This window comes from Kogia breviceps, chromosome 10, assembly GCF_026419965.1.
Source record: "Kogia breviceps isolate mKogBre1 chromosome 10, mKogBre1 haplotype 1, whole genome shotgun sequence".
Taxonomy (NCBI): domain Eukaryota; kingdom Metazoa; phylum Chordata; class Mammalia; order Artiodactyla; family Physeteridae; genus Kogia; species Kogia breviceps.
In genome coordinates, this window is record NC_081319.1 from 49,255,168 (window position 1) to 49,282,475 (window position 27,308).

General features: G+C 38.0%; 1 protein-coding gene across 11 annotated transcripts in view; it reads right to left on the reverse strand.

Annotated features, from left to right (window-relative positions):
* Positions 1 to 27,308, reverse strand: part of GOLGA4 (golgin A4) — a 114,599-nt gene that overhangs the window by 10,388 nt on the left and 76,903 nt on the right. For 9 of the 11 annotated variants that reach the window (XM_059077226.2, XM_067005687.1, XM_067005688.1 and 6 more), the window contains 9 exons: positions 24,658 to 24,813; positions 18,973 to 23,198; positions 18,049 to 18,170; positions 17,525 to 17,655; positions 11,030 to 11,143; positions 8,833 to 8,853; positions 8,585 to 8,653; positions 7,015 to 7,090; positions 4,873 to 4,976 (listed from right to left, as the gene is read on the reverse strand). In XM_059077226.2, coding sequence (XP_058933209.1) covers positions 4,873 to 4,976; positions 7,015 to 7,090; positions 8,585 to 8,653; positions 8,833 to 8,853; positions 11,030 to 11,143; positions 17,525 to 17,655; positions 18,049 to 18,170; positions 18,973 to 23,198; positions 24,658 to 24,813 — 5,019 coding nt within the window. The remainder of the gene's footprint in view (positions 1 to 4,872; positions 4,977 to 7,014; positions 7,091 to 8,584; positions 8,654 to 8,832; positions 8,854 to 11,029; positions 11,144 to 17,524; positions 17,656 to 18,048; positions 18,171 to 18,972; positions 23,199 to 24,657; positions 24,814 to 27,308) is intronic. The other 2 variants (XM_067005683.1, XM_067005682.1) reach the window with 1 other exon arrangement.

The following is a 27,308-nucleotide window of genomic DNA, read 5'->3' on the forward strand; positions in this document are numbered from 1 at the left end:
AAATAAGAACCAACACTAGAATTTCAATTTGAAAGGATCCCTCACAAGGTCTGGGTTGATATTATTTTAAGAAGATGTATTTACAATAGCATGAAGCTATATACAGTTCTAATGCTCTTGGCCCTCTGTCTTATTAAAATGAAACTTTATTACTCATTCATTTTATAAGGCTTTTTATTTGTAGAAATCTACCTAGTAAGTGATGTATTGCCAAAACATATGCTCTAAACAATCAGATTTAGAGACTCCCAAGTTCAGCTTGAACTAAATCACATCATATATCTCATAAACATGGGCTACTGCATGAACATGAACATGCTTATAGGTATTTTTTAATACATGCAGCACATCAGCCTAATAGAAATACAAATTACATTTTAAATAAACACAAGATGTTTTGTTTGGTAGAAAACAGGATGAATCAAAACATTACACATGGTGGCTTGCAAACAAGATCATAAACTGTGCAGATCTCAATAAATATACCGTAAGTCAGACTGTCACCCATAAGCTCGTGGAAAATTCTCCTCAAAGGTTGAAATTCCCTATTTTGTATCAAGATGAGATGGTTTGAGGGAGACAGAGAGGAAAGAAGATACCACTTATGAAATAAGTAGGATAACAAGTTCAGTGCTTACATACAAATTCAGGTACTAGTGCTCTCCTGAGGATTAGTAGTAGTACTACTTACTGTAGTGCTACAGAGGATAGGAGGCTCACCAGAGAGCTGACTCTAACATTCTTTGTTCATAGTTACAAGACTGTGTGTGTGTATGGCAGGGCAGGGAAGAGTGTGTGACTGCAGAAGGTCACTGAGCAAAAGATGACATAACAGAGTTAACCAAAATTTTAGGAACATACATCATTTTTTTAAAAGTATAATTATTTCCAGGAAGGAAAAGAACTAACATTTTAAAAAATTCTTATTATGTGCTAAGCCTAGGCAAGGCACTTTACATATTTCTAATACTTATTTCAACTAACAGATCAACTAATACTATTCCTCAACCACAAACCCCCATAAAGAGCAAGATTTTAGTTTCAGCCCTCCTTCCTTCCTTTTATCTTTGCCTCTGCCAGCTTGATGATTTAAAAAATACCTTTAAAACAACTTAGTTCTTGGAGAATTCCAAAGGCATTTTACAAAAATCCTCATCCTTTCAATTGTATTGCCTAGATAGAACAGAATCTTCTGTGCTAAACTGAAGTCTAGAAACCAAGCGTATATGTGGCATGAAATGGGAAGAGAAATATGAAGTAGTAACTATTTCAATAATCTTTTTATTAGCACTCTGGAAATTTTAAATGGTTTCTGGTATACTATCTATGAAGACTGTTTTTAGAAAGTACCAAAAATCTAAAATTCAGGGATTCACAATTATAGGGAACATTTCTTTAATTTCAATAGCTTACCAAGTTCAGAAACCCAAAAGCCCATTTATATTCACTATGAAACTGCAGAGTGCACATCTATGCACAAACATGTCTGTCAAAACAAAAACAAAAAACAAAAAAACAAAACAAAAAATAAAACCAACTGTGGCTAGTTGCCTCTTCACACTTCTAGACAATGTTAAATTCATCACTGATGCAGCATTTGCAGTTGATTACCTAGTAAAGACTTAAAAGCTCTTCTCTGGCTTGTCAGAAAACACTTTAATGGAAAGCCCAGGCTCTTTGCTGAATCTTGGGAAAGAAATCAGACTGTCTACTCTACACACAATATCCTTAGGTCCTGGGAAGTAAGGAAAAATTCAAATGAGCCACCTGGTTTAGAAGCGGCCTCTCCTGCCATGTTTTCTTTAGGGAGAGGAGTCAAAGGGTAGAATGAGAAACTTTCTATTGAAAAGGAGAACAGGCTGAGTTTAAGCATCAAAAATAGCATGGAGGCTCAAAACCCAAGAAAAAGAAAGTACAAGGACAGAAGAAAGAAGGGGAGTTTACTTAACTTCGTACTATAAGAATGTGTATCACATATGTGGTCTTAAAAAAATCATCTGCCTCATCAAATTGGGAACACTGTGTGCAAAAGCCGATGAAGAAAGACAGGTGAGATGACATACAGATCCTACTGGACAAGAAACAATGGCAGATGGTGATCAAATCACAAAGGCCACAATATACTCCGGCTTGTTCTAAAACCACAACCTGGTCTCCATTTCAAATTCTTTGTGAATGTATGGAAATTAGGCAAATCAACAAAAGAAATGTCTAAAAATAGCTCTGATTGTGTCAACCCCTGTTCATAAATTTTCAGGGCTACCCCCCTACAACCTACAGGTAAAACTCTGAGAACACTCCAGGCCCTCCACACCCTGCAGCCCTAAGCAGAGTCACTTCCACCTCATAGAGCTGGTATTTTAGTTGGATCGGACTACTTGTCATTCCAAAGTCCACACTCAATTTCCTGTCTTGGACTTTCTGTCTGGGCTTTCCTCCTGTCTGAGCTCATCTATCAAAATCTATGCCCCCTTGTAAAGGCCTGTATATACATCTCGTTCTCCATGATGTCCTTGACTTTCCCACAAGTAAACATGAGGACACTGTGCTATAGTCTGCATCATACTGTGCTTAGTAAACAGCTCCACTTTCTCACTATATGGTAAACACCTTAAAGTTAGGGATGGTATCCATTTTCATCTCCTTATCCATCATGGTGATGAACAAAGGACCACATATAGTAAGTGCTCAATAAATATGAAGTAAATTAAACTGAATATCTACTGCCAGTTTTCAATACTGACTTATAAAATGTGATGGCAGAATAAAACACTACTCGGTCTTGGTAACCAGAAAAGCACACTGAATGCTGAAGATAAAGATCAGATAGAGCCGCCTCAACACAGATTCCCAGCCCTGTGTTAGCTGGGGCTGCCCGTGCCTCAGGAGCGTCCCTTCTAGCTGTCTCCCAAGTCACAGCCTAGGAGGAAATGCAGAGCCCTGAGACCTGGCTGAACTGGTACCACCCCAGAACGTATCTCATGCTGGCCTGGGCCTTTCTCCAGGACTCAAACTCTGTAGGGATCTCACCCCACACAGGCTCACAACATCCAGAAGACAAAGGCTGAGGCAGTCACACTCTCTTCATTTTGCAGATCGAGAAAAGACTAAATAATTTATTTAGCAACAACTCTGGGATGATAGCTTTAGACTCAACAAATAAACCAGAGTAGCTAAGTTCCTGAGAGGCTATTTTTCATAAAGAAATGCTTTTCCCCCTTCCCTGCAATAACAAGGTAATTTTAAACTATCTACCCCACCTCAAATTCAGGCTGCTATCCAATCAGGGCATAGTAAGAGAAAGTTACATTTCATTGGCTTTGTTTTTTAAAGCTAAGTGTCTTAGCTATCCTCTGAACTAAAAAAAAAAAAAAAAAAAAAGTCCTTAAGAAAAAAAGGTACTGAATTACTGTGAATTAATATATCTCACCTATGATTCATCTTCAGGATCACACTAGATATTACTTTAATTTGAACTATCTGATACAATGAAATTAGACTTCTATAGTGTCAAGGATTCAAACGACTTCTAGTCCTATAGCTCCTGGTGTTTAGCTGAATCTACGATTCATAACATCCTTTTTCTTAAAAAAAATAATAAATTTAATTAATTTATTTATTTATTTGGCTGTGTCGGGTCTTTGTTGCTGCGTGCGGGCTTCTCTCTAGTTGTGGCAAGTGGAGGCTAGTCTTTGTTGCAGTGTGCGGGCTTCTCACTGTGGTGGCTTCTCTTGCTGAGGAGCATGGGCTCTAGGTGCGTGGGCTTCAGTAGTTGGGGCACGTGGGCTCAGCAGTTGTGGCTTGTGGGCTCTAGAGCGCAGGCTCAGTAGTTGTGGCGCACAGGCTCAGTTGCTCCGCGGCATGTGGGATCTTCCCAGACCAGGGCTCGAACCCATGTCCTTTGCATTGGCAGGTGGATTCTTAACCACTGCACCACCAGGGAACTCCCCATAACATTCTTAAGAGATTTTCTTATGTCCTAATTTTTAGGTCTTAAATATATTTACCAAATCAATTCCTGAACTGGTTTAGCACTCAGTAACCCCCACAGACCCACAAATTAAAACACTGATAATTTCTTAGAAAACTCATTATCCCATTCTCAGCCAACATATAAGGACAATGTAAAAGTTCATGAAGGTAAAAAGTTGAAACAATATCAGAAACAGAAATTGCTTCAAATGAAAAACTTTGAGAAAAGGCTCATGAATTTCCCTAAATGCAATCAATTCAATTAAAGATATATTTACAAAATGTCTCATATAAGGCTCTTTTAAAAACACTGCTGGGGATACAAACAATAGTAAGACAAGACTCTATACTCAAGGACCTTATAATAAATTTAACATTCTAGAAAACAAATTAACCAAGCATTATTACTTACACAGTGTGGTTATTTTTAAATGGTCAATATTCCATATGTGTAAGAGTAACTTTCTTACAGTGACTAAAGTAAAATATTTCTAAATATCCCTACATAGTCATTCTTAATTAGGACCATTTCCAATACTAGCCACGCTATCCTCAAGTCTCCATGAAATAGTCTCCATCTATTCTCCTACCTTTAAGATTTGAAGTCAAAAAAATAGTCACATGCTTCACAAAGTATTAAGTTAATGAAATTTTTATTTTTATTTTTTAGCATCATCCACCAGTATTTTCTAAATTAATATTTTATAAATGTAACAAATATAAGCAAGATCTGCCAATTCACTTTTGCAAACAAAGAGCAATAACACAATTACCTACTGCCTACTATCAGCATGTATGGTCTGCTAACAGTAAACATACAACATCAATATGTGTACTAAAAATGGGACATATCTCCTTTTAAATTAAACCACATGCCAAATCACCAGACATGATTTATACCTTAGTCTCACGACCCATCATATACTCAAAAAGCACTTTTCGCAAATACTCAAACTCGGTAGGTTCTCCAAAGAGCGAGCCATCAGTATGGTACAAATTGCCACCTGTCAAATAAAAAAAACAGATCAAACTGTAAAGACAAAACCAGATAAGCTACTTATTACTTAGAAAAAGACAAACTAAAAGACAATCAAAGCAACAAAGAGAGAGGCATCACTCTTGTATTAACTGTATTATATTGTATGTATTGTACTGCATTACATTACACATACACTAAGCATTCCAGTTAGTATTTTTCCCTTGGAAGAGAAAACAAGAATTATTATAGCAATTTTATTTCTCACATTCCCCCCATCCTCAAACTTCTTCTTCTTCATCTTTCTGGCATGGCAATTTAAAGAGACTAGACCTAGGGAATACAAAGATTCCTCAAAACTGGTATTTCTGTCCTAAATATTATGTGGTTGGCTTCAGATATCCTACAATGACTAAAATGAACAATCATTTTTATTTTGTTTAAGAGTTTAGTAACTCAGAATAGTATTCTAGATTTTCTAGTATTCCAAACCTGAAAGCACTGAAGTTTAAATCAAGTTTTCTAAACAGTTCTGAAACACAAGGTAGATAAAATAACTTGAAAATGCATGAAGTAATAATGCCAATATAGTGGTTTTCAAATACTGTGATTCAACATCTTAAAAAGACTGTCATAAAATTTACAGTTCATCTATTAATCAAGCTCCATTTCAATCTAAAAATAAAGAATAAATATAGTTCAGGTATATGAAGTCACACTGTGACAAACTTTAATTTGAATGAATTCATAATTATGCATTATGTGAAGTCTATACTTGCATCCACTTCCAGAAGTATGGCACACTAGGTAATCTGAAAAGCCTTCTGCACCAAGAAACATCTAAAAGCACAGCAAAGAGATTAATGTGCAAATTCAAACAGACTGGTTGGATTGCTGACAGGATTAGATGAGTTGATAGACAAAATGTGTTTTATAACAGTGCCTGACACTTAGTATTATATATGTGTGTCAGTTGTTTAAAAAACTGTACATGTGTTCATTTTACAACTTAAAACTGAGAAAAAAGGAAAAGTATGTATGAAATTCTTAAGTTGAAACTAAAAAAAAATAAAAAAGAATCAATACTATTCCCTATGCACAGTGGGGCACTGATTTAGCAGTTCTATGCTAAGAATCACATATGTTGACTTAGCTATGGCAAACAGTCTTTGTAGCAGGAATTGATGCAATAAGCCATAGGAAACTTCCAAGTTGGTTTTCTCTTCTTTTTGAAGTGTGTTTTGGAAAGAATCTAAAGAAAGTCCTTGTTTAATTAAAAACTGTATAATGTCTTATGTTATTTCACAACAATAAGAGCTTTCAAAAACACAAAAGAATGTGAAATGGCTTAGATTCATGCCCCAGTGCCTTTCATGAAAAAGCAGAAAGGTTTACAAAACATTTAGCAAAATAAAACTATTCTTAATGCAGTTAGGCAGTGAAACTGAGAATGGGAAATTGTGAGATTATTCAGAGATTATTTGAAGTCATGACTATTTCAAGGGAACAACTACATAAAGACTCAAGCTCATCTTTAGAATCCTTTGTAAGTGACATACATAAGTCAACAGAGTAATAATACTTCCAAATCATCCTTCCCTACCTTGAAATAAATATTTTTATGAATTATTTTCTCCTTAAATCCTGGTTTAAAAATAGCAATTACAGCATTATTATAATAGTAAAAAACAGAAGCATCTAAAATATGTAACTCTGAGTTTGTATGGGTACATGTAGTGGATTACATAAACGTCTGGATACACACAGAAGAGTCTGGAAAAATATATGTAAATTGTAAACTCGGTTCAGCTGGAGAGTGGAGAATGAAGTGGGAACTTGCAGTTTCACTTAAACATGGCAGCATTTTTTTTTTTTACAACAAATATGCATTAATTTTGTTTTAGATTACTACCATTCTTTCCATAAAACTAGTTGTTACTGGTGAATTACAAGGGTAAAACATATTCCTTGTAAAGAATGAGATTAGCAAAGACAAAAATGAAAATCATCCCGAAGTCCACCAATACAAGATAACCATAGATAACATGATGAGAGATCATTCCTACCTTTGTAAGGTGTCCCCACAGTTGTTGCATATACATTCTTTTCATATTCCTTCAAACGATCTTCTAAATTGTGAATCTAAAAATAACAAATATTCCAATTATATCATAAGATTCATATGGAAATCATATGTAAAAACCCCTGGTGGCGCAGTGGTTGAGAGTCCGCCTGCCGATGCAGGGGACACTGCTTCATGCCCTGGTCTGGGAAGATCCCACATGCTGCGGAGCGGCTGGGCCCGTGAGCCATGCCTGCTGAGCCTGTGCATCTGGAGACTGTGCTCCACAACGGGAGAGGCCACAACAGTGAGAGGCCAGCGTACCGCAAAAAAAAAAAAAAAAAAAAAAAGACTGCTGTAGCCACTAGTTTTTTTTAATACTAAATACAGGATACAGGCAAAAAAAAAAATTAATACATATGGTTTCTTAGATATGACACCAAAAGCAGAGACAACAAAAGAAAAAATATATAAAATGTTTGTGCCTCAAAGGACATTATCAAGAAAGTGAAAAGACAACCCACAGAATGGGAGAAAATATTTGCAAATCATATATCTAATGAGGGACTTATATCCAGAATATATAAAGCACATTCACAATTCAAACACAAAAAACAAATGACCCAACTTAAAAATGAGCAAAGGACATTGCTCCAAAGAAGATATACAAATAATAAGATGCTCAACATCATTAGTCACTAGGGAAGTACAAATTACAACCATAATGAGATATCACTTCATACCAACTAGGATAGTTATAATCAAAACACTTGTTGGGGAAGATGTGGAGAAGTTGAAATTCTTATACTTTGTAGTCAGAATGTAAAATGGTGTCCACAATGTAAAACCGTTTGATGGGTCTTCAAAGAGTTAAACATATAATTACCATATGATCTAGCAATCCCACTCCTAAGTACATAACCCAAAGAAGGAAACAGGTATTCAAACAAAAACTTGTAAACAATGTTCCTCGCAGCGCTATTCACAATAGGCAGAAGGTAGAAACAACCCAAACACACATCAACTGATGAATGAGTTAACAAAATGTGGTATATCTATACAATGAAATATTACTCTGCCATAAAAAGGAGTGAAGTACTCATATATGCTACAACATGGATGAACCTTAAAAACATCATGCTAAGTGAAAGAAGTCAGATTAAAAAGTTCATGTATTATATGATTCTATTTATATAAAATACTCAGAATAGATAAAGTGACACACACAAAAAGCACATTTGTTGTTGTGAGAGGCTGGAGTGAGGAAGTAATAGGGAGTGACAGCTTAATGGGTATGGGGTTTCCTTTTGGGGGTGATGGAATGTTCTGGAACTAGATAATATGAATGCAAGTGTTCTTGTTTAAATATACGTGATCACAAATTTATAAAGATATGCTCTAGCACCTTCAGGTTTGGGAATAAAATTTCCTGTGTAAGACAAGATTGCAAAGTCAATTAATAAATGAGTATTAAATCCATTCTTTTCTAAAAACTAGCTAAATGAGTTCCAAGAACATACTAACAGAAATCAAGGAAGTCATCTCAAAATAAAAGGCACCAATTAGACCTGTACCTGTTCTCTGAACTCTTGCTCTTTCAACTTTGAATCACTGATTAGAGTAGTCTTCTGTGCTAGTTGTGTCTGAAAGAACAAGAAGTCAGATCTGAGATGCATATGGGTTTCATCATTGCCTGGACATATTGCTATACTGCTTGGTAAATTTCTCCTGAGAATGAGTCTCTTTATGTTTTAACCTAAAGTACAGAATGCTCCTGAAAATGGACTACCTTCACTCAAATTCAATGAAAAACTAGTCTTACCTGTAGCTCCATAATTGTTACCTAAAAATGGAAAAAAAAAAAAAATCAGTGTCTATAATAAAACCTACAAGAAATAATTAAATGGAGCAATATGAAATTACAAGGAAACAAAAATTTAGTGCTACAGTCTTAAGAGAGTGGTTAGATTTGAGATGAGACAACTTTAAATATTTGCTTTTAAACCTGGTCTATGTTGCTATACAAACTATTAAAATGTAAATATATATAAAGATAGGTAAACACAAAGAAAAATGACTGGAAGGTCACCCACCAAACTCCTAACAATGATTACCACTTGGGAAAAGGAGGTACCCACCAGGAAGGGTTTATCTACATACTTCTGTATTATCTGACTTTTTTTTTTTAACAAGAATGTATTCATCTATTATTTGTGCAATTTCAAAAAATTAAACATATTAACATCTATTTATAGCATATGGGCCCTTTAAGGAAAATTCTAAAGGACCATTTCTGGGAATCCACTCTACACAATAATCACAAATTATTTTTCATTGAACTCAACACTGACGTGTAGTTCAAGATATCCCAAAAGCACCAAAAGATGTTCAAAAAGGAAAAGAATAAAACTTCATAAAGAATAAAATAGAAAAATATTTTTTAGAGTAGAAATAAAAGTTAAGGATAGTTTCTCCTTTCTTATGCTACAAGGTAAAGGACTCAAAAGACCTCCTGAATATTAATTTCATAGTGTTTCAATACTCTATGGCATCTTGACAAAGGCCTCAGTGCCACTTTATGCAACATTTAATACTTAATTTGATACTAAGGAAAAGAACATGTTACAGAGTAGAATACACTAATTTGGCTCATAGGAAGCAACATTTAATAGCACCAAGTATATTCATATTGTGACCAAATGGCAAAAAAAAAAACCAAAAAACTAAAACAATAGAACTTAGTAGCTAGTAAAGAAAGAGAGAAAGAGTCTACTCAGCTTTGCTTGTTGCTAATAATCAAGATATATGTACCAAGCAGCACAGCATAGCAAAGTCTTTTATAAAGTCCTCTTCTCTCCATTTTGGAAAAGTGATCCATGTAATTGGTTGTCTAGAAAATTGCTATCTGGTCACTGACTTCTGTAATGAATCCTCTATAACTAAAGGATGAAGCCAAGAATGTGTCCACCTTTCCCAAGACCCTCATGACAGAGCTATGAAGACCATACTGGAATGAGTGAGAACATTTTAGACTTACAACGGTACACTGCCCGGATTCTTGAATGGGGGCCCACAAGCCCTGCGGGTGTGCACTTGTTGGGGTGCACAGCAGGACAGGAAGCCACAAGGTAAACATGGCCTTTCATAGCATCATTTTTACTTAAAGATTGGGATTATTAAAAAAAGAAAGAAAGAAAAAAAAAAAAAAGCCTGGATATGGAGTGCCAGATCTCTTTGAATTCACTGCAATTTTCCAAAATAATCCCATCGCATCTATAACTGGTCCGTTAACCAAGGAGAAAAGGAGACACTGTTTTTCTCAAAGGCATACAACTAAAAACATTTTTATGTCACTACAAATAAAGATATATTATAGAGCAGGGGTCCCCAACCCCCGGGCTGTGGACCGGTCCACGGCCTCTTAGGAACCAGGCCTCACAGCAGGAGGTGAGCAAGCAAAGCTTCATCTGCCACTCCCCATTGCTCACATTACCGCTTAAACCACCCTCCCCCCACCCCACCCCCCACTCCACCCACTGGTCTGTGGAAAAATTGTCTTCCACAAAACCAGTCCCTGGTGCCAAAAAGGTTGGGTACTGCTGTTATAGAGAATGTAAAATTTATATGAATTCTTAGCACAAAATATAAAAATCTAAAATTCTCATACTTTCTATGGACCATTTTTGGCTCTGCCCCAGGGCTATGAGGTTAACCCTCCTCTGCTGTTCTTTCCACGGGAAAAGTCGACTGAGAAGCACTGGTATCACAGAAACGCCCTAGGCTCTGAAGTCTGGAAGACTGGGTTTATATTCCCAATAGAATATTTATTGTGTGAGCGTCAACATTTTATTTAACCTCTTTGAACCTCAGTTTCACTGTCTATAAAAGAGAGGCAGGAATCTCCCTCTTGAAGGGCTTTTGTTAGGATTAGATGAGGGCGGTAGGTATGTTAGCAGGCGAGCCAACGAAAACGACAATGTTTTCAAGGAACGTATGGAGCCAAGTCCAGTTCCCCTCACTTTATCATTGCCAGGGTTCTCCTCCTGCTCTAGCCTTTGCTGGTATTTCTTCTGCAGCTCCTCAAGTTGAGTCTGTAGATCTATTACTTTTGCAGTCATTTCTTCTTCACGAGCCTTTAGAATAAAAAAAAATATTAACAAACATATCAAAAAGAATGCAGTAAAGAGGCAACATGATCTAGAGAAAACTACCTTTGTAGGAGAAATCAACACCTACACATTTTTGGAAACACAAACCACTGTTTTTACTGTAATTCATTACTGTGAGCTAAACACCTTCCTTCATGCCCCACCTTTAACTCCAAGCCCTTTTAAAAGCTGCTCACTCTTCCTAGGATGACTTTTCCCACCCTCAGCCCTCCTGCCCCCACCCCATAAAGCTCATCAAGCTGTTTCTTTCCCCTTAAACTAGTGTTCCAAGGTTTAAGCAACACTTAGGTGTGTAACAGTGTTGTGACAGAACTGTAAAATAGAATCTCTGTTTTAAGACTTTGGCCTTTCCTACACTAGGATTTGATTTCTAAAAAATATCCAATATAAACTAGTTTTATGCACAGCACTGCTCAACCAGCTGGCAACTTACTGATCACAAGAAGTTGTGGAGGTTTTTTCTCAGCCCCTTGGGAAGGGCTGCACAAATCAAGATGGTTCTTTGTCCTAGTTAGCAAACCTGTACGTCCCCTTTACATCTGCCTGCAAACCATACCAGTGGTTCTTTGGAGTAAAATGTTCAACTAAAATCTATTTTTGAAAAAAAAAATTACTGTCCAATGTATTGGTAACTAACGTAATGTACCCATTTGCCCTGAACTTCACAGAAAACAGACAAGGCTGCAAAAGTAACACATGACTTACTGGTTCAAAAATCCTTTTTATAAAATTTGGCATACAAATCATTCTCTCTTCTGTTCTGACTGCCCTGGTAAAAGGCTGTTGCCCACCCTTAAATTTTTTCATTTGTCTTGATAATTGCCATCATTTGTTGTACAAAGCAGTCCAGACCTCTCCTTGCTCTTATAAATCTTGCAATAACCTTTGTGCTAAAAGAACATTTCACACTGGAATATTGATCAGATTTGAGTAATGAAGACAGGACAAGTGCTTGCTGAGTGAGAGACGAAACAGGAAAACAGCCACAAGCAGCTATCTGATTTAACAGATGCTGACTTGCCAGAACCAAGAAACATCATTCTCAAAAACAAAAACAGGCCTCAAGGCACAAAATAAAGCAACAAACCACAAGACACCTCAAAAATCTAACTTTAAATACCACTTGTCAAGAAACTTAGACCAACTAAAAAAGAACGAACCCCTTCTCTCAACATAAGCAAAGCACAGGTCTCTTGTAAATAGCCTCCTTCAACATCTGCCCAAGGCACCCTAACCCAGCCTCCACCCCTAAAACACCACTGATCAGAAACTACTGTAAATCTGTAACTGCCTGAAATCCTGGTTTACTTACTGTTTTTATTCTACCATCACATATCCTGTGTGGATGTCTGTGTCAATGTGGTCTAGCCTTGTTTGAAAGGATCACCTCTTACACCTACTTATTCAGTTAGGTCCAGATTCTGATATGACAATCAGCTATGTCTGACATTGCCTTTGATAGCTGGGAGATACCAATAGAAAGCAAGTCCTCTAAGAACTGGAAAAGAATCCTTGATGTGTTGTTTCTAATTTAAGAAACAGTTCTATAATTTCCTTTGTAAAAGCTTTCTGCCTTCTTGAAGGGGAAAAGAAAGCAATACTGCTTGCTCTGAAGTAAAAACAGTAAGAAAAACTAAACTGAATATTTATGCACATACATGGAAATTATGTTTTAAAGACTATTATGCCAAAACCAAATCACTAAAATACAGTAAACATCAAAAAGAAACCAGTTTTGTATCTAATGTAGCTGTAAGATCTACTCCCTCCCAGTGAGACTGCTCTAAGGTTGGGACGAAGGCAGTCAGCTCCCTTACTTGTGAGACTCAACTCCTTTCAGATGTCACCAGCCCCTCTCCCCGAATGAATGCTCCCTTTGCACTACCAGGTGTCACTTCCTTCAAATTTACCAAGTGTGTAGTGTATGCCAAGCATTTGGCTAGGTCCTCAAGACTAGAAATGAACAGCAAGATCCCTGCCTACAAGATGCTAATAGTCTACAGGAGAGGACAGATACATTAATACATTCCTACACACATATGTATGTATGACAAAAGTAACATATCGTAAGTGAAGTAATAAAGTACCAAAGGAAGACAGGTGCAATTAATTCTATTTTAAGGGGTTTCAAAAAAACTAAGTGAAAACAATATGATGCAGAAAAGCATATTCAAAAAGCTAACTCTGGGGTAGGACAGGGAAAAAACAAGAATATATTTCATTTTTGTTTCTGTTTGCATAAGGAATCACGGGAATATTATTACATAAGAAACTAATGGTTACCTGTGGAGGGAGAAGGGAAACAGGGTGTAGAATACAGAGAAAAGTTTGGATACAATTCTCATGATAGACCATTCTCCAAGTATAGCTTTTTTTTTTTGGCAGTATGTGGGCCTCTCACTGTTGTGGCCTCTCGCGCAGGCCCAGCGGCCACGGCTCACGGGTCCAGCCGCTCCACGGCAGGTGGGATCCTCCCGGACCGGGGCACGAACCCGTGTCCCCTGCATTGGCAGGCAGACCCTCAACCACTACGCCACCAGGGAAGCCCAAGTATACCTTTTTTAAAAATATTATTTTGATCTTTGAACCATGGAATACATTTGATTCAAATTTTTTTTTTCTGAATACAAGATAAATTTAAAACCTTTAAAGAAAACTGCCAAAAGAGATGACAACAGCTGCACTAACTCATGAAGTGTGAGAATGTACTCTTGAAGCACCAGGAAGAGGAGCAGAGGTGAAATACAGGGAAGACGGAGCTAAAGCTGAGCTCAGCTAGACCACAGACTGACCCGGAGGACGGGGGCACCAGGACAAGAGAAGCCACTGCAGGTGTGTTCAGGGGAAGGGATATGATCCCACTTTTGTTTCCAGATAGACAATAACTCTGACATGAAGAGACGAATACTTTACGGGGGAAAAAAAAACGAGAGCAAGAGACCAGGCAGGAAATTAATACAGTAGGCCAGACCAAATGGAATACGGCAGCCTAGACCACGGCAGAAGCAGTGGAGTTAAGAGGAGAGGAACAGGCAATGAGACACTACAGCTGAGAGTCTGTTACATGTTGGAGAATGTGCTGGAGATCCACAATTGAAGGGAGAAAGGTGACTTCTCTGCCTAGGAAATCAGGGAAGGTAAGCAGATTTCATGTCCTAAAAAGTGTGAGGATGTGGATGTGTGAAGGGCTAATAAGGAAGATGGGAGGCGTGAATTGAGGATGACAAAGTTCTCAGTTTCCTCCAAGCAATGGTAAGAATGTGAGCTAAGACAGTGAAAGCAAGAAAATGAAAATGTCTCTGTGCTCCACTTTGCTATTAACAAATCATGGAATTATTTTAATAGATGAGGAAAATATATAGCATTCTACAATGTCATAATTAAGACAAATCATCAATCTGATAACAGCTTTTTCAGAGGGAAAAAAAAGTACTATATAATACATACAAATCCATATAAAACTCCAATTCTGGAAAATTTTAAATGGGAGAATGATAAGAGAATATATCTCAGAATCAAAGCAATATGGTGTTTACCTAGAATTGGTAATATCGCTTTTAGCAATATATGCTGTTTTAAAAAAACTCTTCAGGGCTTCCCTGGTGGCGCAGTGGTTGAGAGTTCGCCTGCCGATGCAGGGGACACGGGTTCGTGCCCTGGTCCGGGAGGATCCCACATGCCGCGGAGCGGCTAAGCCCGTGAGCCATGGCCGCTGAGCCTGCGCGTCCGGAGCCTGTGCTCCGCAACGGGAGAGGCCACAACAGTGAGAGGCCCGCATACCACAAAAAATAAATAAATAAATAAATAAACTCTTCAAGACAGAGTATGTATCTGGGGTATTTGGATGGGGACTGCTGATTTAATCACTGGCCACCCTGTACTCTGGCTATAAGCACTTGAAATGTGACTAATCCAAACTGAGACAGGCTGCCAACATAGAAGCACACTGAATCTCAGAGAATACATGTATCATTTTTATATTGACTACATCTTGCAATGATAATGTCTTAGATATAACGGGTCAGCTAACATTATTATCAAAATTAAAGTCAGCTGATTCTTTTTTTTTTTTTTTTAATGTGGATACCAGAAAATTTTAAATCCTGTTTGTGGCTTGCAGTGTATTTCTAATGGACAGTGCTGGTCTAAGGCACAGGAAGGGGCCTGGGGAAGAGTCCACCTGAGTCCTCTGGCCCACCCTCCACTTCATGCCCACTTGCTCTACTTACTCCAAGCCTGAAGCTCGGAGGACCATTTATTTTCTAATAAACAGCAGATCTTCCAGGAGGAACCATACCAGAGATTAACTGCTACCTGTCTCCCTGTTCACTTACCCCTCCACCTACAGAGGCTTGTTGTGACCTTGGAAAGTGTACTGTGTGTTACCTCCACACCACCATATACACACATTCAGAGACAGAAGTAGTTCACAAAAGGGAACACTACAGCCGTGACACAGTTTATCCCCTGCAAACGAAGATCCCTGACTTAACTATCCAAGTTCTTTCCTTAGGGAGAAGCCTTTATAAAATATATGAAGCTAATGAAGAATTAGTGCTCTACCACTCGCCATGTGTAGTTTCAGGGAAATCATTTGACTATGCTGAACTCACTCTCCTGCTTCTGCCACACAAAAATAGAAGATGAACCTAAACCAGCTGTAATGTATCTTCCAATCCCAACATTCTCTAAGCATTCAAGAAACAACAGTATTTTTTAAAGCTTCGCAGAATATACTCTAGATAAGTATAGGAAAATGTGAAATCACTCAAATTTTCTTTCACAGTGAGGTCTAAAGCTCAAAAATTACACAAAGGTAACATTTAGATTCATGTATCAGGTAATTTCAGCTTTTTCAAATACATTTACAATAATTGGGACTTCCCTGGTGGTGCAATGCTTAAGAATCTGCCTGCCAATGCAGGGGACATGGGTTCAAGCCTTGGTCCAGGAAGATCCCACATGCCACAGAGCAACTAAGTCCGTGTGCCACAACTACTGAGCCTGTGCTCTAGAGCCCGCACGCCACAACTACTGAAGCCCCAGCACCTACAGCCTGTGCTCTGCCACAAGAGAAGCCACCGCAATGAGAAGCCCACGCACCGCAACGAAGAATAGCCCATGCACTGCAACGAAGAGTAGCCCCTGCTCACCGCAACTAGAGGAAGCCCGCACACAGCAACGAAGACCCAACGCAGACAAAAATAAATAAATAAAACTTTAAAAAATAAAATAAAATAAAATAACTACTACTAGAATCTGTTCCTGGCTCAGACTTCTACTGCTGCCATAGTCAGTTGAGGCATGATTCTCTAATATATGCATTCCTAATCATCAAATGGTTTTTAGCACATAGTGAAATAAGGCTTGCAGTAACTAAAGAATCTGCAGGGCTTCCCCGGTGGCACAGTGGTTAAGAATCCGCCTGCCAATGCAGGGGACATGGGTTCGAGCCCTGGTCCAGGAGGATCCCACATGCCACGGAGCAACTAAGCCCATGCGCCACAACTACTGAAGCCCGAGTGCCTAGAGCCCGTGCTCCGCAACAAGAGAAGCCACCGCAACGAGAGCCTGTACACCACAACGAAGAGTAGCCCCTGCTCGCCACAACTAAAGAAAGCCTGTGTGCAGCAACGAAGACCCAACTCAGCCAAAAGTAAATAAATATTTTTTAAAAATCTGCAATCCAGCAAAGAATAATTTACACTGCTTTACATTCAAAAATGTTCTGCAGTCCAAGTACTGACTAGCATTCATGGCTTATCTTCATGCACAAAAAATGACAATATTAATCCACCACTAGAAGAATAAGTACATTGAATTTAGCTTCCAAACTACATATAAAAGATTTGGCTGATGTATTCCTTTTTTTTTTTTTTTATCTTTTTTTCTCCCTTGAGAGCAACAAAACCTGTGCAAATTGGGTAGGGATTAAATAAAATTAACTGGCCCTCCTGGAAAGTTCCAGCTAAAGCTCATACACACACTACCTGTCCCAAGCACAAGCTCTCAATTCTTAGTCTGGTGCTCTCACAATTTGGTCTGAATTTGGGAGAAAGACATTGAAGAGAATCCATTCTTTCCCTTACTAACTCACTGTTGCTTCAAGTAGCCTATATGCCTGGTTAGCAGAAACTGATCAGAAAACTACAGTCCTAGCAGAAATCAATTACACTCCTTATAAATCTGCAAACAGTAGAGAAATACTAATTTGAATAATATTGAAACCCCCCCCCAAAAAAAACCCTCTGCACTAGAGAAAACAGGAAATCTGACAGCCAATCTTCTTTAGCACTACCATGAAATCTATTACAGCTAAATTTCAAGAGAGAGAAAATAAGGTACATCAAGGATTTCTTCATATCTTTTGGCTGTTCTTTCTAGATCATCTTCTTTCTCTGCAATTTTTTTATATAACTGATTTGTCTCCTCTTGATGGCTTTCCAAAAGTTCAGCCTCCACTTCCTGGGCTTTATCTAATAAATAAAAAATGGACACATACAAGAAAACACATTAGGTAAGAATATCTATATCCCAATCTCTGTAAGAATCCTTGTTCCAAATTAAATTTGATTAAAATCAATTGATCAAATTGACCAAATGTACCCTTCTCACAGAGCAGAAGTGTCTTCCTTAGGTAATTAATCAGGTAATGCTTTCAGGTTCTTCTACCTGCTCCTCCCCTCTGACAGGCAAGCCACTTTCAGGCAGCACAGTTTCCCATCAGAGAACTTTCTTGGGCAAGAATCATTTTTTTCTCCAGTTTATAATTACTTTAAGCACTTAGCACAGTGTGAAAAGAATAAGCTTAAATTATAAATAGTCTCTGCTGATTCTGATCTTTTAATTGAATTTAAAAGTTTACTTACCAATGGTCTCTTTTATGGTCATTTCCAGCTCCTGTTCCTTTTGTGCCAGCTGTGTATGAAACTCCCTCATCAGCTGTTTTAGTGTGGAATTGTGCTTCAACTCAAGGTCTTCCTGCTCCTGTCTGAGTACCAAAAATATGAAGAGCTAACTGCTGTCACACAAAAAACAAGCTGTAAAGAGTTACCTGGTCTTCACGACAATGTATATGGTATGACCTCACCAATATCAACCATTTTTAAGGGAGTGTGCGTCCACATGCGTGTGCGTGTGCGTGTGCGTCTCCAGGCACAGAAAACTTCTGGAAGGGTAAGTAAACTATGATTAACTCTAGGGAATGGTCCTGATGATTTGAGAATTTTTACTTTCGACTTAAAATTTTTCACCATACACATCTATATTATATAATAACAATATAAAAATAATTTTAAAAATAATTACTGGGATAGGTACCTAATAACCATGATCTCATAGGCAAGAAATGGTGTTTTTCCCCTTAAACTGACATGGAATAACACTGCCTCTTGCCTTAAATTGTTTTTATTCCTCTTTGGTATTTAACTTATTATATTTATGTTCAACACTAACAAATTTAGGTTGTGAAACTTAACTGTATTAGACACAAAAAAGAGAGATTTCATTAAGGAGGACTGCCTTAAAAATATTCATACTGGGGGCTTCCCTGGTGGCGCAGTGGTTGAGAATCTGCCTGCCGATGCAGGGGATGCGGGTTCGTTCCCCGGTCCGGGAAGATTCCACGTGCGGCGGAGTGGCTGGGCCCGTGAGCCATGGCCGCTGAGCCTGCGTGCCCAGAGCCTGCGCTCAGCAACGGGAGAGGCCACAACAGTGAGAGGCCCGCGTACTGGAAAAAAAATTTAATAAATAAATAAATAAATAAATAAATATCCATACTGGAAATAACTTACTTCATTTTCTCTTCCATTTCTTGCTCATACTCTTTCTTTATTATATCCAGTTCTTGCTGATGTTCCTTGCGCAACATTCGAAGATCTTTCTGCAGTTTAACCACCTCCTGGCTCAGCTTCTGCTTCTCCTGCTCCACCCCTGCCAGTTTAAACTCCAGGTCATCGTGCTCAGCCTCCATGTTACGAAGCAAGCTGGGCTGGACCACATGAGACTTGGACTTTTCTTCAGCACATTCTTCCAAAACTTCCATGGGTTTACTTTTTCCATCCATCTGTTGTTGTAGAGCCTGTAATCTTTCAAGTTTTGAGGTCAACGCTCCAATTTCAACTCTATGTCCTTCCCTCTCTCTCAATAAGCAGGAATCCAGCTCTTTTATCTTTTGCTCCAAGATCTGACAGGTCAAGTCCTTCTCCTGGAGGGCTTTCTGGACACCATCAACCACATTCTCCAAGTTCTGCTTTGCCCCTATGTTATTTTTACCTCCCTCTTCTTCCACATGATGGGATACTAACAAGGAGTATTTGTTTTTTTCTTCAAGTTCTTCTTGAAGATGCTTTATCATCACTTGATCCTCCTGTTGCTTTGCTTCAGACTGTTCTATCTTTATTAAGAGCTCCTGGTATTTGCACTGCATTTCAGAATGAGAAGAAATTGTGTCTTCTTTTTCCTGCTCTAGCCTCTGTAACAGCTTTTCCTTTTCAATTAAATTTCTTTGTAAAACACGGAATTTTTCTTCACATGCCTTCTGCACACAGCCTTGGGAATCTGCTTCTTCTTGCTCAGTACATGCTGCCTCATTTTCTGCTGATCTGGGTGCAACTGATGTTTCTGATTGTGGTGAACTTCCCACCAACTTAAGTTTTTCTTCCAAGACATGAATTTCTTTCTCTCTTTCCTGCAATTTTGTATTTAGCTCACTCAGATGGCTTTCTCTGTCTCTTCTATACTGCTGTTCTTTCTCTTCCATTTGAGATAACAACTGCTTCTTGATGGCAGCAATTTTTTGTTCAGCTTTTTTCTTCAGTTCCCCTAATTTTGCAGCACTTTCTAACTCAAGTCTATCTTCCAATGCCTTTAACTCCTCTTCTTTGCTTTTCGCAATTGAATTCACATGTTCCAATTCTTTCTTCATAGATTCAAGTTCAGATTTCATGGAAGATGCTTGCTTTTCAAGTCTTAAGACTTTTTCTTCAGCCTCTTTAACCCTGTTGTCCTTTTCTTCACCTAACTCTTGAATGTGTTGAAGTTTCTGAATCATTTCTTTCCGTTCGATATCCTTTTGTTGATTGTAATTTTTAAGAACTTCATTTAAGGACTCAATTTCAATTGTTTTCTGAGTAACATGCTCCTCTAATTCCACAATTCTTGCTGTTTGAGTTTTTAACTCAGTCTGTAAATTACGTTCCTTTTTCTCCATCTTGCTCTTCTTATCTTCCACTTCCCCCTTTAAATATTCAAATCTCTTCTTCTGCTGATCAAGGTCCTCCTTCAATAAAGTTATCTGCTCATCCTTTTCACTGGTTTCCTTTGTTTTTAACTCAAGCTGCATCTGCAATTCTTTACTAGTATTTTGATATTGTGTAAATCTTGACTGTGCCTTCTTCTTCCATTCTGAGAATTTGTTGGCCTGTTCAAGAGCAGAAGTTTTCTCCTTACTCAGAGTTTCAACTTTCAAAGATAAATCTCGCACCTGATCCAGCAATTCCTGTTGTGCTTCATCATGTTGCTTACTTAGTGATGACATGGCTGCTTCTTTTTCAGTTAGGCTGATGCTATTCTGCAGTTGAGCACTCATATCAGTTAGTTGTTTACTAAGACTACTGATCTCAGCTTTTTTTTCTTTAAGCTCTTCTTTCATCGAAGTGACAGCATTGATGTTTTCTGATAACTCCTTCTTCAACTGAGTGATGCAAGACTCCTTTTCTGAGGCAGCCTGTTGCTGATTTCCTCCTTCCTTCTGTAAGGCTTCTTTTTCTGTCACAAGACCTTCAATATCAGCCTTCATGCTCTTAATCTGACTTTCTTTTTCTTCCAACTGATGTGTAGCATGTCGTAAAGAACTATTTAGTGTGTATTGCTCTTCTGTTAGCTGTCTCAGTCGTGCTTCTAATTCAGAAACTTTGCAAGTTTTACTTAGTAGTGCCTCCTTAACTTTAGTTGTGTGGTGTTGACAATGGGAGACCCTAGAGAGAATGGCATTAATTTTGCTGCTACTAATGTTGATGAGCTCACTTGTTTTAGCTTGTAATAAGGCTTCCGTTTTCTTGGAGTAAATGTCCAGCTGAACTGCTAGCTCCTCGGACAGTTTTTTGAATTCTAAGCTTTTGTCTTCTAGGCTTTTCTTATTTCTGTCATGTGAAGATTTCAAACTCTGGAATTCTTCATCTGTGGTTTTCAGCTTCTCAGTCAACTCAGAGACCCTAAGCTTATCTTTTTCTGCCAGCATCTTCAGTTCAACTACATGCTCTTGAAGAAAAGTATTTTCCTTCAGAGAGTGATTCAGGTCAACCTCCAGCTTTTCAAGTTCAGCTTTCAGTTTAGCTTCATTCCGTGAGACAGAAACCATGTGAGCAGCCTTCTGGTTTAACTGTTCCTGTAATTCCTTCAATGCTGTATCCTGCTTAGCACCCTCTTCCTTCAGCCATGCCATTTCCTTGTTCATCTCTTCTTTTTCACACCCAAATATGAGGATCTTTTGCTTCAGTTCTGCTATCTCTTGTTCTTTTTCCTGTAACTGGATTTCATGTTTTTCCTGAAGTTCTTCAGCTTGCTGGTTAAGTTTCTGCTCCCAGACTGCTATGACATCATTGAGTTCTCTCCGGTGCACCTCAGTAAGACTTTCTATTTGCTCCTTTTGGTCTGTCTCCAATCTTGACACTGCATCATTGATTCCAGCTGAGTTAGCCTGTGCCATTTCCAAAATTTTGGCATTGAACTGTTTTTCTTTCTGACTGAGCTCCAGAGCAGTATTTTCGAGCTCTTTCTTAAGTTTGGCTTCCTGATCCAACAGTTTCTTCTTTAATGTTTCTTGCATCTCCTTTGCTTTCTGCTTAATTTTTTCTATCTTTTTCTCTTGATTTTTAAACTTGGTTTCATACTCCTCTTGCAAAACACGAATACTGTCCTCCTTGGCGGATAATTTCTGTTTGAGTATTTCAATTTCTTTGCTCTGTCCTTCTCTCATTTGTAAAATTACATTTTCCTTTTCCATTAAGAGTTGCTTTGTCTGTTCCTGCTCTATATTATCTTTAAGTTGGGACTCAAAGTGTTGGGTTAAAGATTTTACTTTTTCTTCCATTTCACTATTCTGTTTTTCAAGTTGCTGCATTAAGTCCTGTACCTTGATTTTGTGAGCATCTAACCCAGCACAAACATCTTTCTTTTGAGTGTCAGCTTCAGCTACCTGTTTGGTAAGAAGAATTCTTTCTGTTTCCGAATCCAACAACTTCTGCTGCAACTGGGCCAATTGCTCCTCATATGTTTCTACCTGTTCATTCATGGTGCTCTGCAGTGACTGAAAGAGCTCCATCTTAGCAGATGCCTGCTGGAGTTCCCCTTCAGACCTTTTAATATCTGCCTCTAAATTCTCCACATGAGCCTGATGCTCTTTTAAATGCTTGTCCTTTTCCTTCAGAAGAAGCCCAAGTTGGTTAATTTCATCTTTTAATGCCTTCTCAGTTCTCTGGATAGACATCTCTTGTTCTTTAATGATGCTGTCAACCTGTTGCTGGTGATGACTTTTCTGTTCATCCAGCTTGGCCTCTAATTCCTGCTTCACTCTATCTGCTTGATCCTTTAGAACAGAAAGTTCTTCTTCTAGCTTGTCACGGGCTTTTAATACTTCTGACAGTTCAGATGATAGTGATTCCAATTCTGTTTGCTTCACATCAAGCTTTTCTAAAGTCTTTTCATTCATCTCTTCTATGTGGGCCTGAAAGAGAACCTCTTTGTCATTCAACAATGTTACTTTTTCTTGTTCACACTTTTCTCTAAGTTTTTCCATTTCGGTCTGATGCTGTTGCTTTAAGACTTGGAGTTTTTCAGTCCAAAGGTTATCCTGCTGATGCTGCAGACTTTCCAATTCTGTCTTGTGTTTTTCAACCATGACTGTAATTTCTTTATTGTGCTTATTTTTTTCAGCTTCCAAATGAATAGTTAAATCTTCTGATTGATTTTTATTTTCTTGCAAGCTTTTTTCCAAAGAACTTTCTAATTCAAGAATTCTCTGTTAATGAAAACAGATGTGTGTTTATTAAAGTACATATTTGTTAGCAATTATATATATGACATGATGTCTACACCTACTTAAAGATTAAAATTTAGATAAACAACTTTACATATCTTACCAAACACTAAAAAGGACAAAGAATCTGTGCTCAATTCCTAAATGAATCATAAAATAAAGAAAAGATTCTATTTTTTTACACGACTCATAATTCCAGATTCTTTCTACCTATTTGGGTAACTATTTCAACTACCTGTTTTTTCAAGAATATTCTGAATGGATAGTGAAGAAGAAATAAATCATAACATAGATAATAGTAACTGCTGGTAGAAAAATGAGTATTTTTTTCTGTTTTTTTTAAAAGGTCTATAATAGTATTCTAATACTTTCATAACTTAATTTTGGAAGAAAAATAATGTATCTGGCTCTTATCCCAAAAATTATTACTTAGAAGATACTTTTCAAAAAGAAGGAACTTACACAAATTTTACCAAAGTAATTTACAAAAAGTAATAGTAAAATGATTATCTCATGAAAATATCAATCTTGACTGAAAGGAAAAGAGCTAAGGAATGTCAAGGCATTTTAAGGAATGTAAGGCAGAGCCAAGGAATGTCAAAGCTGGAAAGGTCTTAAGAAATTACCAAATATCAATCTCTTCAGGTGACAGGTAAGGAAATTAAGGTATAATTAATTCACAAAGCTAGTAAGTGAAAGATCTAGGCCTCCTGAGTACCCATTCCTCTCTACCATGCCACCTTACAGAAATGTTGGAAGTGGGAAAATAAAATACAGTTTAGAAATAGGGGTAAGAAGTGTGACTGTGTCACTGCCTAAATCAGAGCAAAAAAAAAAAGACTAAAAAGTCTAAATAACATCAGTCAGTTTATTCAAAATAGGTCGAACATTTCATACACTGTTCAAGGGAAGGGCAGAGGGCCTTAAAAACGTGCACACGGAGATATATATACTAACATGCTCATCATAGGACTATTTTTAATATGGGAAAATTGGGGAAAAGTTAAATGCCAAAGTAGAGCAATGGGGTAACTAAACTGTGATATAAACAGAGAATGAATTATGTCCAGGGCGTGGCACGAGATGAAGCTGAACAGGAAGGAAGGTGTCAGGGCAAGTGCTATGTACAAAATGTGGCCACTTCCTAAGATGAAAGGTGAGTAAGCAGTGGAGCTAAGATGCTGCACAGCCTGAGGGCAAAGAATCGGAGTGAGTGGCTGACAGAAATACAGCCAACTGAAGGCAGGTCAGGAGCACCATGTAGCAGACATCAAAACCATTCCCATGAACAGCTCTTACTACCGAATAATGAATGGAGTGCACGTATATGTAAATCTAAAACAAAAGTTCTCTACAACCGTATACTGACTGCAGAGGTAACAACAGTTTTCCTATACAAGCAGTTCCACAGCTGTGGAACCTGAAGAGTATTTAAACTTACAGTTCTGTAAGTCTCTGCTTCTTGCTGAAGGTCCCTAAGTTTGTTTTCGCTCTCTGTGAGGATTGCCTTCTTCTGCAGCTCTAACTCTTCCAAGGCCAAAGATTCTTGCTGTTCTTTTTCTTGAGTGATCTTCAAATACTCAGACTGACTTTTTTCCTGTGCCAAAAACAGTAACACCACCTTAGACCCACGTAGATCTTCAGCATTCCCAAAGCACTGCCACAGGAATCATTCATTTCATTTGATCCACACACAAGCCCTGAGAGGTAGGCAGTATCATTATCTCTTTCCCCACACCCTGGTCCGCAGAAATAAGGCACTGTGGCTTTTTCCCTGTGGTCTGGCCAATCTTTGCCACAATCACTATTGATATGAAAAATTTTGTTCCAGTAACCCTACTATGTCTGCTATTTTTTCACTACTTAAAATGTTTTGCAAAATATCACTGAATGTGCAGGGTCACACAATTGTTACTACTATTCTCTGCATGCCAGTTTGGTATTTCAACTCTAGGCTGAGAAATTTATATGATTTATGAGAAATACCTCACTATAATAGGGAACCCCACACAGAAAAGCAAATCAAAATCAGAAGATTACATGCGAATATATGGATTAGATCAAGGAAATATTTATAAAAGCCTATGTAACTCTTCAGATGGTCTGGCCCTGACAAGCTTCTTCTTTGACTGTTTTTAGTATATGTCAGTATTTATATTAATACTGTTTACTGTTCTGAAAAGAGAAGCTCCAGAGAGCACTTTTAACATTTAGTGACTTTGGACTCCAATTAAGTATACTTATCTATACCTACTGCTTAGGGTTCATGTGGCCAACAGTAATATTTTCAGTCCATTTCACTTTGGTGAAGCATATTGCCTTAAGTAAAGATTTTGTACCGTATTATAAGTAGATTGATAAGAAAGTATTAGTTTCTATAACATCAATTTAAAAACACCATTTAAAAATGTTATATTGTTTAATGTAAACTATATGTTAAATGCATCTCTATCTATGTCCATAAATATAAAAGAGGAAATTTTAATAGTCTGAAGAATTTTGATTCTCAGCTCCAAGCTAACTCCTTTGAGAAACTAGGTAGGAATGGGAGTGGAAGGGGGCGAAAGCATGTGCACATACGTGTACTTTACACGTGTCTGTGTCCTGTGCTCGCTAGTGGGAATATGTCTGAATATATCAGTTCCCAGAACACAGTATTAACAAGGCCAATGTTCAAGGCTCAGTGCCCCCAATTACTCCAGCATGAAAACCCACAGCAGGTCTTTATGACTTGAATTTTTAGCACCATTCCCATTTAGGTACGTAATGTCCCACTTTGTTCCTTTATTTCCTTGTCCCTATTTTAAATGTATGCTATCGTGTTATAGTTCTTAAGTACTCTTGTAAACAACTTTAAATCCTTTTTGGACCAACAAAGAATACAAATATGTACCCATACAGGTGTACATTTCACAACCACGGACTAAATCACTAACCTCAGCCAACAGCACTGTCAAACCATGTGCCTGTTGGCCCCACAGAGATTAGAGAACTCCCTGACTCAGTTCAAGGATCACAGCTGCTGGAAATCCTCAGAGTCCCAGGTCCAGCTGAGAGTGAAAAAAAAAATGTGTAAAAGAAAGGAGATTAAAGAGACTTCCCTGGTGGGCCAGTAGTAAAGAATCTGCCTTCCAATGCAGGGGACGCAGGTTCAATCCCTGGTCAGGGAACTAAGATCCCACATGCCGGGGGCAACTAAGCCCGCATGCCACAACTACTGAGCCTGCGCACTACAACGAGAAAGCCCACGCGCTGCCAGCTACAAAGCCCACATGCGTTGGAGCCCACGCACCAAAACCAGAGAGAGAAAACCCGCACGGCACAACTAGAGAGAAGGCCGCGTGTCTCAACAAAGATCCTGTGTGCCAAAACTAAGACCCGATGCAGCCAAAAAAAAAGGAGATTAAAATTATAAAAACTATTTCTCATCCTTTCACACTAAAAGCATTTTTTAATTATACATATTATCTCATGGATAATAGCTTCACAGTAAACTACATTTTCAGCATTAATACTTCACAGTTCAAGAGAAAAAATTTTTTGCTTTAAACTTCCAAATTATACTATTCCAACAAATCTTTCTTATCTTTGCTTTTCTGGTTATTGTTTTAGTTACTTCAGTCAGTTTTCTCATTTTACTTTATTTTTTAAAACATCATATGGCTTGAAAATTACTGAAATTATTCTACTTAAAATGAAAACTACTTGGTTATTTTCATTTTCTCTTCTTTAAAATGCATTCAGGCAAACTCTCTGAACCTTAAGCTCTGATACATTCAGTCTGGTGAGTTTTTAGACATTCTTCCTAAGTTACGCAGTCACTGCTTCAGTTACCCTATGTTCCCCTTTACTTCTCCCTAATCACAGCCTACAGCCAGGGGTGAGAGGAATGATAAACAAACTGATAAATGAAAGCTTGTTAGATGAGAAAATTTAATTTTCAGATAACACTAAATTAACAAGCTCTGACAGCCTCATTCCTGCCCACGGCCAACCCTCTCTGCATACTCAGATGTTAAGGCTGCCAGTAGCGTGACCTCAGGCTGGGAGGCAGGGGTGAGGGGCTGACTACTCTATAATGTGGCCAAAACA